The sequence below is a fragment of the Rhincodon typus genome, chromosome 5, assembly GCF_021869965.1.
Source record: "Rhincodon typus isolate 14 chromosome 5, sRhiTyp1.1, whole genome shotgun sequence".
Classification (NCBI taxonomy): Eukaryota; Metazoa; Chordata; class Chondrichthyes; order Orectolobiformes; family Rhincodontidae; genus Rhincodon; species Rhincodon typus.
The window spans coordinates 19483393-19498488 of NC_063336.1; the positions used below are offsets into that span (position 1 = coordinate 19483393).

Genomic DNA, 15096 nt, shown 5'->3' on the forward strand with positions numbered 1-15096 from the left:
GGGGTGGTGTTGGTGTTGGTGGTGGTGGTGGAGGGCAGAGGGGTGGGAGGGTATCTGTTTACTGTCTACTGCTGAATGGCCATAATGGCTAATTCAATCCTAGCCAACAGATTGAGGTCAGCCAGCAAAGAGCAGACCCAAATGGTCCCAAGGATTAGCCTCTCTGAATCTGAATTGGTCTTGGCTCCATTTGAACTATACAACTAGAAAGGAGGGACATGCATTTGTATAACAAATTTGTATGACACTGTGGGAGGCGATGGCCTAGTGGTATTATTGCTGGACTGTTAATCCAGAGACCCAGGTAATGTTGAATCATGGAAACCCTACAGTGTGGAAACAGGCCCTTCAGCCCAACAACTTCACACCATCCCTCAGAACATCCCACCCAGACCCATCCTCCTATAACACAATTAACCTACACATCCCTGAATATTATGAGCAATTTAGCATGGCCAAACTAGCTAACCTACACATCTTTGGACTGTGGGAGGAAACCAGAGCACCCGGAGGAAACCCACGCAGACACGGGGAGAATGTGCAAACTCTACACAGACAGTCACCCAATGGTGGAATCAACACTGGCTTCTTGGAGCTGTGAGGCAGCAGTGCTAACCACTGAGCCACCGTGACATTCTGGGGACCTGGGTTTGAATCCCGCCATGGCAGATGGTGGAATTTAAGTTCAATAAAAATCCGGAATTAAGAGCATTATATTGATTGTCAGGAGGGAAAAAAACCCATCTGGTGTTCTTTAGGGACTGAAACTGTCATCCTTACCTGGCCTGGCCTACAAGTGAGTCTAGATACACAGTAATGTTATTGACTCTTAACTGCTCTCTGGGCAGTTAGGGTTGGGTAATAAATGCTGGTGTGCCAGTGACGTCCTCATCCCATGAATGAATTTTAAAAAACGACCTTTCAAAACGGCAGAATAGCCCAAACCAACTTTACAGCGAAAGAAATACCAGCCTTTTTTGTCCTTTGCGGTGAAGATGTTCATCATCTGGGATGTTTGATTGGGGTTTTGTTGGATGCCACCCTCTAAGGTTCTGCAGTGAACAGGATGGGATTCTGCAGGTGAGTGAGCTCAGGCCGAACAGCTCCCTGGGGATTTCCCATCTCTGCGTTTTCTCTCTGCTTCTGATGTGCATTTGCTTTCACAGGAGGCACTAACTTGTGGTCGTTGTTGCAAAGCAAAGTCTTGCAGATACTAATAAAATAAATGACTGGGTAAGCTGTTGCCGTTTTTGTGCCAAATTCAACAGCAAGAGCTTGTGATCATTTCCTGTCTGTTTCCTGTCTGGCAGCCAGTTGGATCAACAGGCTAGCCAACTGCGAGGCAGGCAAACCAGCGACCGGAGAACAGTGCCCTCAGGAAGGGGGAAGATTGACCATCCAGTTTTAGGGAGGTCAGCATGGTAGAGAAAGAGGCCACAGTCCGAAGAGAGGTTGAAGGTTTCTTTGGGGAACCAGCTACTGAAGAATCCAGCAGTTCCTGTTACTGTGTTGCTGTTGGCTTTCCCCACGCCTGGTGAGACACAGACAGCAGCTGTCCAATTTAAATTGGGCTCTCTAATTGTGCTGTAAGAGTTATATTTGGAAATGAACTCCTCTCCAAGGAGTCACTAAGGCCTCAAAACCCAATCTGATGGATTGAGGGAGCCTGTTTCCCACATGTAACCCTTATCTTCCCAACCATCAGGGATGGGAGATTCATATTGAATCTGTTGTATCATATACACCTAGCTGGGAGAACAGACAAAAAGCAGCACCACCCCATATACTGCATTGAAGTGTCAGCCTAGATTACCTGCACCAGTCTCGAGAATGGGCCAGGGCTCCATAGTCTTACAACTGCCAGACAATAGTTCTTCCACCAAGAGATAGTAAGAATTGACGATGCTGGAGTCAGAGATAACACAGTGTGGAGCTGGAGGAACACAGCAGGCCAGGCAGCATCTGGAGAAGGGTCCTGACCCGAAATGTCAACTTTCCTGCTGCTCTGATGCTGCCTGGCCTGCTGTGTTCCTGTAGCTCCACACTGTATTATCTCTATTTCTTCCGCCAAGACAAGCCTGACACCTACAAATTGTTGATATTTTATGGAAAGCATGTTATGTATTATGAAAAATGATTCACAGTAAAAGGACAACAATGACTATCATCAGTTTGAATTGTTCCTTCTGAAACTCTCAATGATATTGTAGCTGCAGTCTCGCTCTCAACAATCCCTCATTGTTTTATTGTTCAACATGAAAGAATGGAAATTGTTGTGAGAGCAAGATAAAATATCTCCAAATTGTGACTGCTTGTGAAACGTACTTCTTGGAATAAATGCATTCTCGGCAATAGAACTACAGCACTGTCTTAGCCAAATGATAGAAGAGTCATTGTTCTGCTCTTTTTGCTTACAGAGGGAAGTGATGATTGTAATCGCGATTAGCCCAAAGTACAAGCAGGACATTGAGGGAACCAATTCAGAGCAACTGAAAGATGAGCACAGCCTGCACACAAAATACATCCACAGAATGGTGAGGAAATGGAACTCAAGTCTTTGATGTACAACTTCTTGTTTGAGTAATTGTCAAAAGTAAACCCAATAATAATGGCATAATTTAGATCAAAGACCCAAAGAAAGCAGAGACTTTCGGGTAAAATCTCTCGTATGGACATGCTGGCTCCCTATGCTGTGAGCTGCTCTCATGCTAAAGGTTCTGACGCACCATCCTCTGTCATGCAGGAATCTACTTGGGCTCATGTGGCAGAGGGAAACCACATGCTGATCTAATTACAAGAGTGTCTTGTCATTAACAAGAAATAGTTTATTGTATGTCAGCAACCTTTTAGCAAAAAGACATTGTTACAGAGACTTTGAGCAGGATCAGACATTTGACTTTAATTCATTTGAGATCCTAAGCAGTTCTACAACCAAGTCCACATGACATCATCACAGTGCGACGTGCTGTGGCAGCTCCTCAGTGTTAACCTTTTTGATCCCATATACAACACGTTCAAAGCACTTATGCAACACGTAGAGAATGCTGATGATTACAATCTGACCTGAGATTGAAACTAAAGCCCTCCGACCTTGGGTATGGGGAGCAAATTGCTCATATGACAAATACTGGAAAGATAATGATTTTGAAATGTAAATCACTAACATTCCCAATCTGCTTTTCAAAGTACTTCCTTTTCCTGAAGGCTGTGACTGCTGTCACAATATGATTCCCTGCATACTCTTCCTCTAATGACTCTCCTGTTGCTGCTCTATCTGGTGACTCTTGTTAAGGCATCATTCCAAATGTACTATTCCACTGGTGATTCCTGTAGGGATAGTGTTCCACAAGGATTGTCCCTGGATGTGATTCCTGTCGGGATAGTGTTCCGCAGGGATTGCCCCTCTGGTGACACAGACATAGAATGGTTTCATGGATGCTGTCCTTTTCGATTTTTGATACTTGTCTGCTCAGAAAATGTCACTGGGCTGTTGAACAATGTGAACAGCCAAAGCTAAATTCTACATGTGGGCATTTTCTCACAGGAATTGATGGTCACATCTCAAGAGCAGAAACCTTGGCTAATTAATTTTATCCTTCTTAACCTGGAATAAGGAAGCCAATGGTGCTGTGTGCAGTAATGTCAGCTAATTCAGCATATAGCAGAAATCAACACTGCCACCTCTTGCGTTGTATGACTTGATATCAGTCTACAAGGTAGGGGTGGCATTGTGGCTTAGTGGTCAGCACTGCTGCCTCACAGTTCCAGGGACCTGGGTTCAATTCCATCCTCAGCCGACTGCCTGTGTGGAGTTTGCACATTCTCCGTGTGTCTGCGTGGGTTTCCTCTAGGTGCTCCAGTTTCCTCCCACAGTCCAAAGATGTGCAGGTTAGATGGATTGGCCATGGGAAATGCAGGGTTACAGGAACAGGGTAAAGAGTGTGGATCTGCGTGGGATGCTCTTCACAGGGTTGGTGTGAAATTGATGGGCCAAATGGCCTGCTTCCACACTGTAGGGGACTCTATGATTCTAAGGCTGATTTGCTCACTCATTGGAGCAATTCCACATGCCTTTAACCCCAGCAGAGTCTATACATCAAGCTGAAAGCGTGGCACTATTGATTAATATGCCCATAGAAATTATCAAAGAGGCCACAAGGCCAGTCTTAGATTGGTGCCTTTGTCTGGTTTTCCCTCATTCCTCAAACTGTACGTTGTGTTACAATGCATATAACTTCTAAGAATTGGCATTCACCTTAACCTTAAAGTAATTATAGTTTACCATTGTTGCAAAAGAGGAAAAACTTCATCATTAGGGAGCATTCTGATTGCTTCATCTTGAATGTAATTAGCTGCCCGCAGGCATCATTAGACTCAGTGCCATGAATAAAACGCAAATGAGGAATTTCTTTGTTAAAACTTTATATAATTTTCCTGTTCTGTATATTTGTTCTTATTCCCGAACATTCCTTCTGTGTCACTCCCTGATACACAGCCCATTCCACCCCCGAGCTAAACTGTCACTTTGATATATGGTTTTCTGGGTGTGGTGGAAGAAATGTTTCACTACAGTCTCAACGATACCATCTAATACATTGTTGATGAAAAGACAACATTGCTTGCTCATTTGTAAGAGAATGCTGACTTTGAAGCTAGAGCGGACATTCTGGATAATATCCACAATTTGAATTAGGTATTCCAGTAGCTTCCAGCCTCTCCATGAAGATTGTAGGAGACACTAGGCCAAAAGCCTTAAGTAAATAAATTCATTTAATTTCCACGAGCCTTTTCATGCCCTGCAATCTTGAATTGAGCCACAGCTGGTGGTTAGTTTTTTGATCATTCTGTCTCCTGCAGAGGACACAGTAGAAATGCTTCAAATAGTGTGTGTGAAAACCCAGTACAGATCCCTGTTCTCCATAAGGTTCCTTCCTCATCTTTTAGGTTCATTAAAGCCTTCCTCCTTGTGGTGAGAAACCATAAGCATGTTCTGAATCATTGAAGGTATCTGTGTCTCAAATTGAACCCTGTTGATCAGCCTCATTGAGCAAATCCCAGATCCTTCACATTTCCCGGCATCGTACTCTAAGATCACAATAATTCCCTTTTGTTTCCTCAGAGACTTGGCATGAATGTCTCCTGACCTACAACCCGACCAATTAAAGACTGATCAATGGGCAACACGGTGGCTCAGTGGTTAGCACTGCTGCCTCACAGCGCCATGGACCCAGGCTTGATTCTAGCCTTGGGGCGACTGTCTGTGTGGAGTTTGTACATTCTCCCCGTGTCTGCATGGGTTTGCTCCAGGTGCTCCAGTTTCCTCCCACAGTCCAAAGATGTACAGGCTAGGTGGATTGGCCATGCTAAATTGCCGGTGGTGTCCAGGGATATGCAGGCCAGGTGGTTTATCCATGGGAAATGCAGAATTACAGGAATAGGGTAGGGGGCTGGGTCAGGGTGGGACGCACTTTAGATGATCAATATACAGTCACTGGACCAGATAACCTGCTTCCACACTGTAGGAATTCTATGAATGAACTTCCTGCCACCAAACCGCTTCATTATCAGTGCAAGTGGCTTTGCCCATCTTTACAACCAAGGTCCTTTTGATCTAACTTGCTGGGTTAGACATTAACTCAGTATAGAATTTTCTCCAAATCCCAACATACACTTATGAGTTTTAATCTCAATGGACACCCTCTTTAACCTATGGAAGAACAATTGACAATCCTTCCACTCATGTGCACACTTGGAGATGAATGCAAGCACACTTCATCTTCTACACCGTGCTCCTCATGCTGTACATTGTGACTGTGCTAGGCTTGCAGTGGTTACATTTAAAGGCCCTCTGCATTTACCAAATATGCCAGCTTCCAGCATGCTGGTTATTTGATGCAGAATTTGTGTTTAGTTGACTTAGGACTTAGGCTGTAAAACAAGAACACCACTTGTCAATGCATCTACCTGGTCTGCAGCAAAACAAATCTTCACTGTCAGTCCTATCTTTTTCTTCTGGTTGAACCTCTTCGCCTGATCACTTGTAGCACAGCAAATAGTGTGACTTGACAGTTGTTATTCTTTGTCCTGAATGCTACATTATACACAAGAATACACTGCCCTCTGAAAGGAGATAAACAGCCAGAGATATAACTTTCAAAGTGGCCATGACCCTCAAGGTAATTTTACCATTTGTTTCCATTGAGTCTGTAACAACTGTCACTCATTTATTTGAGGAGAAAAGTGACCACACATAATGCCAATTGTGACAGTCATTGTCCAAGATGCTTTACTAGACTTAGAAACAGAATTGTGTAACTATAATAACTATATTGTTACAGGGGCTTTATAAATATGGCTGACTGTGGTGCAGGCTAGATATAGATATAACCATTAGTGCAGTGAACAGATATGGTTATCAAGGAAGGACACCTGCATGAGATGGTACTAATGTGCTATACCGGTGGCAATGGGTGAGCTTTCCACTGGTTGATGTTGTACTGGGAACATAGGAAGATGGATGTGTTTTTTTAAATATCCATTCCTTTTGAAATAAAGGCCAACATTGCATTTGCCTTCCCTACTACCTGCTGAACTTGTATGCTAACTTTTTTGTGATTCCTGGATGAGGACTGCTGAATCCCTTTCGTTCTATAGCTGTCTGCACTCTTTCTCCAATTAAACAACATTCACCTCCTCTATTCTTCCTGCCAAAGTGCATACCCTCACATCATCACACATTATCTTCCATCTGCCAAGATTTTGTCTGTCTGTATCCCTCTGCAGACTCCTTGTATCATCCTCACCACTTGTCTTCCCATCTACTTCTTCATCATCTGCAAACTTGATGACAGTACATTTATTTTCCTCATCCAAGTCTCTAATATATATTGTAAATAATAATGGGCCCAGCACTGATCCATGTGGCACACCATTAATTTTGTTGGTAAGTGCGTTGAATATAGGAGTTGGGAGGTCATGTTGCGGCTGTACAGGAAATTGGTTAGGCCACTTTTGGAGTATGGCGTGCAATTCTGGTCTCCCTGCAATAGGAAGGATGTTGTGAAATTTGAGAGGGTACAGAAATGATTTACAAGGATGTAGCTGGGACTGGAGGGTTTGAGCTATAGGGAAAGGCTGAATAGGATGGGGATTTTTTCCTGGAGCAGAGGCTGAGGGCTGATCTTATAGAAGTTTATAAAATCGTGAGGGGCGTGAATAGAGTGAATATCCAAGGTCTTTTTCCCAGGGTAGGGGAGTCCAAAACTAGAGGATAGAGGTTTAAGGTGAGAGGGGAAAGATTTGAAAGGGATCTAAAGGGCAACGTTTTCACGCAGAGAGTGGTGCGTGGAGGAATAAGCTGCCAGAGGAAGTGGTGGATGCTGATACAATTACAACATTTAAAAGACATCTGGATGGGTATATGAATAGGAAGGATTTAGAGGGAATTGGGCCAAATGCTAGCAAATGGGACTAGGTTAGTTTAGGATATCTGGTTGGCACAGATGATTTGGACCAAAGGCTCTGTTTCCATGCTGTGTATCCCTATGACTCTATGACTTTCGTTCGATGTTGCCATGATGAAAATGCCCCCCTTATCCCAACTCTCTGTCTTCTATGAGTTAGCCAATCCTCTATCCTTGCTAATAAATTGCCTCCAATAGCATGGGCTGTTCTCTTATTAATTAGCCTCATGTGTGGTACTTTATCAAACACCTTCTGAAAATCCAAATATGTTACATCCCCTGCTTCGCCCTTATCTATCCTGCTTGGATTAAGTTATACACCGTTGTGACAACTATTCCTGAGACCCAAGATCTTTGCATTCTCCCAATCCGAGCTTCTTGCACATCCCTGATTTTAATCATTCTACCACTGTGAGCCATGTCTTCACCTTCCTGGGCCCCAAATTCTGAATTCTCTCACTAACCCTCTCCATCTCTGTATTTGACTGTCTTCCTCCAAGGCATTGCTTCAAATCTATCTCAACCTAACCTGATATTGTGTAGTTCAATGCCAAATTTTAGTTGATAAGTATCTTTTTGACATTTTACAAGAAGCTAGACAAATATGAGTTGTTGGTGGTGCCAAACTATATTATATGTGACTCCCAAATTCCTGTCATGCCTTTGACATGCCCATAATATGGGCCAGTGATGATGAACAGAGTAATAGATACCATTATGGTGTTGCTTAGCTAAAATTCCACAAAGTATCATGAGGTGAGGCTGCGGAGCATAGCCGAGGGATTTACCAGGCACTAATGAGTGGTGACATCATGGCCAGCCTTAAAATAAAGGATTGTGATAGTGTCCAAAGTTGACAGCGTTGGCTTGCAAGACACGGTGCAGTGAATTGCAAACAAGCTGCACATTAAGAATAGCACTTTTTCTCATTGGAATACACCGTGTCACTGAGGTGATGCATATGTGACAGTTTCTGACCGCCTGGATTTGGAGCAATCCCACGACTTAGTAAAACTTGGGTAGTGGTATGATTGTCAATAAGGAAAACAACACAACTACTCTCGAAGATGACAAAGCAAAACATGGCTAGCTTGATGCCAGTCTGCACTGCTCCAACAGGGGTCTAAGTGGCAGCCTTCCATATTTCCATGGCATTGCTAACAAGGATGGCATTGGAATGAACAGTTATTGACAATGGCAGCTTTATAGGAGTTGGACTGTAGGCACACCATAACTTTGACAGCATTCTTTACAAACGAAAGCCTCCAGAAGCAAGGCTTTCCAATCAAATCCAGTTCGATATGGTGCAGGGCTGAGCAAATTTCTTTTTCCTTTCTTTCATTTCCTGCATTTGCCAGATCTGGGGAGATACCGTGTCTCAGTGTCAACTGAGGACAACCCTATAACCTGCTGTACCTGCCCATGACGCCCTGTATTGAAATATTTGATGTGGCTTTCAAGGCAGAGGAGGTGATAATGTTTGTTTTTCTTTCAGATGCAGATTGAGTTCATACAACAATCAAGCATGAACTTTAGGTTTATACCAATACTCTTTGCAAATGCTACCAAGGCAAGTAAAGGCTGATATTCCCTTTGCCCTACAGGTTCTGCACATAAGGAATGTTTTTTGGTTAAATTAACATTTTCCACCTACACTTTAGATGAAAAGATTAAATTGAACATTGCTTGAAGCATTTAGTGAACATCACTGAGATTTCTGGAAATGCATTAATGAAATCTAAAAACAAGGTAGCCACTAAAAGTAAGGATAAGCCCAGTACCAACAGGCCATTCAGTTTAATTTCAGTGGTGCGCAAATTTCTAGATCTGATAATCCATGAGAAAATTAAGTCATTTATACAATCGTGGATAAATTGAGGAAAGCTAGCTGAGATCTGTCAGAGGGAAAAAATTACATGTTTATGAGGGATGAATGGCGCAGTGGAAATTGCTAAATTGCTCTTGCAAAGAGCTAAATTAGACTTGATGAACCAAATGGCTTCTTTCTGTGATGCCACCATGTTCTGATTATATTTTTGATTTTCTCACGTAATTAGAAATGTAGGAATGTGGCTCAACTATTGTATTGCAAGATCACAAGATTTATTTTGGCGACATTTGATGCCAACTTGATTACCTTCCTAGGAAAGGAGATAGCTGCTTGATAATTGAGTGACCTGAGCTGTGACATTTTCTAGCTGCTGTTTACTCTCTGTCTGGGAATACTTCTTGTGCCCTTCACACCGTTGTAACTGTTCTTTTGAATTACCTTAACATGGTTAAGAGCATTGCTTTGGATTTATTTTTTGTTCAGGTTAAATTGGCTCAATGGTTAGCACTGTTTGGCTTTATGGTCCATCCCAGGATTGAATATTTGACACATAATCTAGGTTGGTGTTGCAGCACGCTATATGAAGAGGTTCTGCACGATCAGATTTGGCACCTAATGGATATAAAGTGAAATCCCTGTACACCAGTGAATGAGAAAAGACCATATCTCAATTCTTCCAAAGTGCACAACATCACATTTGCTCACATTATATTCAACCTGCCTGGTTTTTGCCCACTCTCTTAACCTGAATGTATCCCTCCACAGACTCTTTGTGTCATTCTCACTAGTAAACTTCCCATCAATTTTTGTGCCATTCACAAACTTGGCATTTCAAATCATGAATATATACATTGTAAGTAAGTGTGCCCCAGCACTGATCCGTGTGGTATTCCACTAGGGAGTAGGCAAGACTCTCAGCCACTTTGACCTCCCAGCCATTTAGAGACCAGCAGCTCCCAGTGTCACACGCCGCCAGCAGGCCAGTGGCTTTAGGCAGAGCTGGCCTGAATCCATGGCCCAGGACCAGTGCTGGATCCCAGGTCAGCAAGTGAGTGCAAGATCGGGATTAGCTTGCTGGAGACAGAGAGAACTGGAATCAGCAGAAAGGGAAGGAGAACAACTTTAAGTGGGCCATTCCCTTTTCCTGATTCAACACGGCAAAGTAGCGGGCAATGAGAGAGCTTCAGTCACCCCAGCGCTGCCAGTGCTTAAAGACAGCTTACCATCTGTGCCCCTCAGGTAGTGTCTGGTTTGCTCACTACTACAAGGGCCTTTGTTAGCGACACGTTGGGAAAGTCAAGAAGGCCAGGAAGATCCTTCCTGGGCCACACTTCAGTGTGATTTGAACAAGCTGAGGGAGAGGGCAAATGCACGGCGGCTCAACTGAAATGTGAAGAGATGCAAAGTTATCCACTTTGGTAGCAAAAATAGGAAGGCCAGTTATTATCTGAAAGGCAGAAAATGGGGAGGTGCAATGAGAGCTGGGCGTCCTTGTATATCAGCCGTTGAAAGCAAGCCTGCAGGTGCAGCAGGTGGTGAAGAAGGCAAATGGAATGTTGGCCTCCATAACAAGAGAATACAGGAGCGGTTATTGTACAGGGCATTGGTGAGGCCATACCTGGAGTACTGTGCACAGTTCTGGCCAAGGAGAGAGTGCAACAAAGGTTTACCAGACAGATTTCTGTGACATATGAAGAGAAACCGGATCAGTTAGGACAATATTCACTGGACTGAAGTAGAATGAGGGGGGACCTCACAGAAACCTACAAAATTCTGACAGGACCAGACAGGATAAACACAGGAAGGATGCTCCTTATATCTAGGGAGTCCAGAACCAGGGGTCACAGTCTGAGGATATGGGGTAGGCCATTTAGGACTGAGAAAATGAGAAATTTCTTTACCCAGAAAGTGGTGAGCCGGTGGAAATCTAAGCCACAGAAACCGTTGAGGCCAAAACATTGAATGTTTTCAAGAAGGGGCTAGATATAGTTCTCAAGGCTAAAGGCATCAAAGGGTATGGGGAGAAGATGGGAACAGGCCACTGGGTTGAATGATCAGCCATGACCAGGCTCGAAGGGCCAAATGGCCTACTCCTGCTCTTATTCTCAATGTTTTTGTGATAATTTAGAAAGGCAGTACATTCCACCTGCTGCTTTCATGCATGAATAAATTCACTCCCTGCCACTAAAATCGCCTAAAATAACTTCTGCTCCATGCGTCATTGAGCGATAGGAGGGATGCCCTTTGTTCTAGCAAATTTTCCTTCCTTCACGATTATCAAACAGCAGCTCGTACTAGTTTGTGAGGTCTTTTTGTGTGCAAATGAATGCCATCTTTATGTAGAACTGGTCAATGCTGTTGTTCCTGCCCCTTGCAAATGTCCTCCTTCTAACACTATCAACATATCCTTCTATCCTTTTCTCCATCATCTGCTTAGTTAGCTTCACCTTAAACATGTCTGTGTAATTGTCACACAGTCAAAAGACTCTGCATCAGTCTATATGGTGGAGAACATTAATAGCATTTCAAAAGTATGAAATAATTAAGCGGCCCAAAGGTGGGGAAGAAAATAAACACAATGGCCATCACTGGAGGAGGTACTAGGGAAACTGCTGGGACTAAAGGCCAATATGTCCCCTGGACCTGATGGGATGCAACCTAGGATATTATAGGTAGTAGTTAAAGAGATGGTGGATGCAGTGGTGGTAATCTTCCAAAAAATCCTTACATTCTCACTGGATTGGAAAACTGCTAATGTAAGACCCATATTCAAAAGGAGAGAGAGACAAAAAATATCCTCTAGTCCAGGTCGGTCAATGGGAAATGCCAGAGTCTATGGTAAAGGATATATTAACAGACCATTCAAAACTCTGCAATAACATCAAGCAGAGTCAGCACAATCTCATGAAGGGAAAATCATACCTGACAAATTCCTGACAGGTTTTTGAGGAGGTAACACGAGGATATATAAAGAGGAAACCAGTTTTTGTCATATATTTGGATGATGTGTTCAGAGTATATAAATGCAAGGGAAATAAGTAGGACTTATTGATGATAACAAGGTGTAGAGCTGGATGAACACAGCAGAGAAGGGTCTAGGCCCGAAACGTCAGCTTTCCTGCTCCTCTGATGCTGCTTGGCCTGCTGTGTTCATCCAGCTCCATACCTTGTTATCTCAGATTCTTCAGCATCTGCAGTTCCTACTATCTCTGAAAGGACTTATTGATGAATGTGTTTTTGGATGTTGTGAATGCCCTCAGAGCTCCAAAAATGACATGCAGAGTGTAGGCCCTGGGACAGGAAGTTTCATGATGGTCACCTCAACTCTTCCCAACCTACTGCTGATTGATGCTCGTAAGTGGGCAATTTGCACCCGTTAAAAAGAAAAAAATCTGCATGAATATCATATCTTTCACTATCACTGAATATCCAAAAATGATGCATAGCCAATACTCACTGAACTATTTTCCCTGTTGTAAGATAGGAATTGTAGCTGACATTGCACATGGCAAGTTCTCCCAAACAACAACATTTTGTCGTGTTGACTGATGATGACCAAGACACCAGGATATATCCCTTGTTCTTCTTTGGAATACTGGCATGGAATCCTCTACATTCACACAAAATATGCAGGGCTTTGGTTTAACAGCTCATCTGAATGACCTCAAGTCCAATAGTACAGCACTCCCTCAGCACTGCATTGGTTTACTAGGCTAGGTTGTTAGCACTGGAGTCCTGGAATGGAGCCCACAAGTTCTGACTCAGAGTTGAGGGAACTACCAGCTGAATCATGGCAGATGGATGCAAATACCACCTTCTGTTGCAGGTGCTAGTTTACTGAAATGCAATAAGCTAAAGTATACAGTCCAGGCAGACCATGCCCTCAGTCACTGGGGAAGAGTCACTTGATGACAGAGATGGCAATTTGGGGCTCTGTGTTCCAGCTAAAGCCCTCCCTTAAACTCACACAATGTTGAGCAGCAGGAACACCCCACCCCACTCCACTCCACTAACATTATTTGAATGAATCATCAACTATTTACAGGTATTTTGCTGATTGATTCCTTTGACCTGCTACTATAATTTTACAGTGCTTAGTGCTTTCTATACATGTTTAACGTTGCAAAGGTTTAAAGTGAGTGACAGGAGATGAAAATCTTTATCCTAACTCCCAGACTCCAGTGCTAATCAGTTCAGTAGGCACCCCTCTTGAAGTGTAGAATGGCTAGAGAATGAGCAGAAGAAGAAGCACTGCTGAGGGAGATTAGGGGGACAGAGGAGAAGAAAGATTATCAGCAAGCATCCTTTGTCTATCCAGGGCAGCAGTGGTTTCTGTGTATTATCACTGGACTAGTAATCCAGAACCCCAGGTTTATGCTATGGGGACATAGGTTCAAATTCCACCATGATAAATGCTGAAATTTGAGTTCAATTTTTACAAACTCTGTAAAAACTAAAAGCTAGCCAAATGGCAACACATAAGTACTGTCAATAATTGTCATAAATCATCTGTCCTTTAGGGACTGGTGACTCTAGACCCACAACAATGTTATTGACTTTTAACTGACCTCTGGGCAATCAGGGATGGGCAATAAATACTGGCCTGACTAAAATGGCCATATCCCATGAACCTATTGAAAAAAGCTGTTCACAAAGCAATCTCCCACCTGAACATCAGTGAGGAACAATGACTAGAATTGTATAGTACCCTGGAAGCACACTGAATGGTGGTTCCTTCTGAAGGTTATTCATGCGGAAGAAGAGGTTTTATTGTAATCACATTAACACAATAAAAATGCCATTTAAATACTATAAGCACATTCTGTCCAACCACCCTGATGAATTATTATTTGTCAGTAAAATTACCTCTTTCTGTCAGCTAACTCCAAATTTAACGTCCTAAGATATGTTTTTGTTACGTGATGCAAGACCATAGGATGAAAAGCAAAAATCTCAAATATAAAAACAGAAGGAGCCTATCTGTGCAGAAAAACATCCTCTTTTTATTACTTGTGGTGAGATTATCAATGCTAGTCCAAAAAAGGCATTTATGATTTTGTTCAATGAGCTAACTTTGGGAAACCCTTTTACCCCTACCCACCCCCCATTATCACTACTATACCCTAGGTTCTTGGTTTTAGTCCAATACTATTTGGTACAAAATAAGTAAATACTGTGCACTTCACTGTCTATTATTCTATTCATTTGTGGGATGAGGGTGTTGTTGGCTGGGCCAGCCATTTCTTGCTGGCTGGGCCAGCAACTAGATCCCTAGTTGCCCCTGAAAAAGTGGTGGTGAGCTGCCTTCTTGAACCGCTGCAGTCCTCCTGCTGTGGGTTGACCCACAATGCCATTAGGGAGGGAATTCCAGGATTTTGACCCAGTAACAGTGAAGGAATGACAATATATTTCCAAATCAGAATGATGAGTGGCTTGGAGGTGAACTTGATGGCGGTGTTATTCCCATATAACTGCTGCCCTTGTCCTTCTAGATGGAAGTGGTCGTGAGTTTGGAATGTGCTGTCTGAAGATCTTTGGTGAATTTCTGCAGTGCATCTTGTAGATAGTACGCACTGCTGCTATTGAGCGTTGGTGGTGGAGGGAGTGGATGCTTGTGGATGTAGTGCCAATCAGTGGGCTGCTTTTTCCTGGATGGTGTTAAGCTTCTTGAGTGTTGTTGGGGCTGCACTCATCCAGGCAAGTGGGGAGTATTCCATCACACTCCTGACTTGTGCCTTGTAGATGGTGGACAGGCTTTGAGGAGTCAGGAAATGAGTTACTCGCCACAGTATTCCTAGCTTC

At 43.2% G+C, this 15096-nt stretch overlaps 1 protein-coding gene across 5 annotated transcripts in view; it reads left to right on the top strand.

Moving 5' to 3' along the window:
* Positions 1-15096, top strand: part of traf3ip2a (TRAF3 interacting protein 2a) — a 79518-nt gene that overhangs the window by 60568 nt on the left and 3854 nt on the right. For all 5 annotated transcript variants that reach the window (XM_048597179.1, XM_048597181.1, XM_048597180.1 and 2 more), the window contains 2 exons: positions 2418-2534; positions 8959-9033. In XM_048597179.1, coding sequence (XP_048453136.1) covers positions 2418-2534; positions 8959-9033 — 192 coding nt within the window. The remainder of the gene's footprint in view (positions 1-2417; positions 2535-8958; positions 9034-15096) is intronic.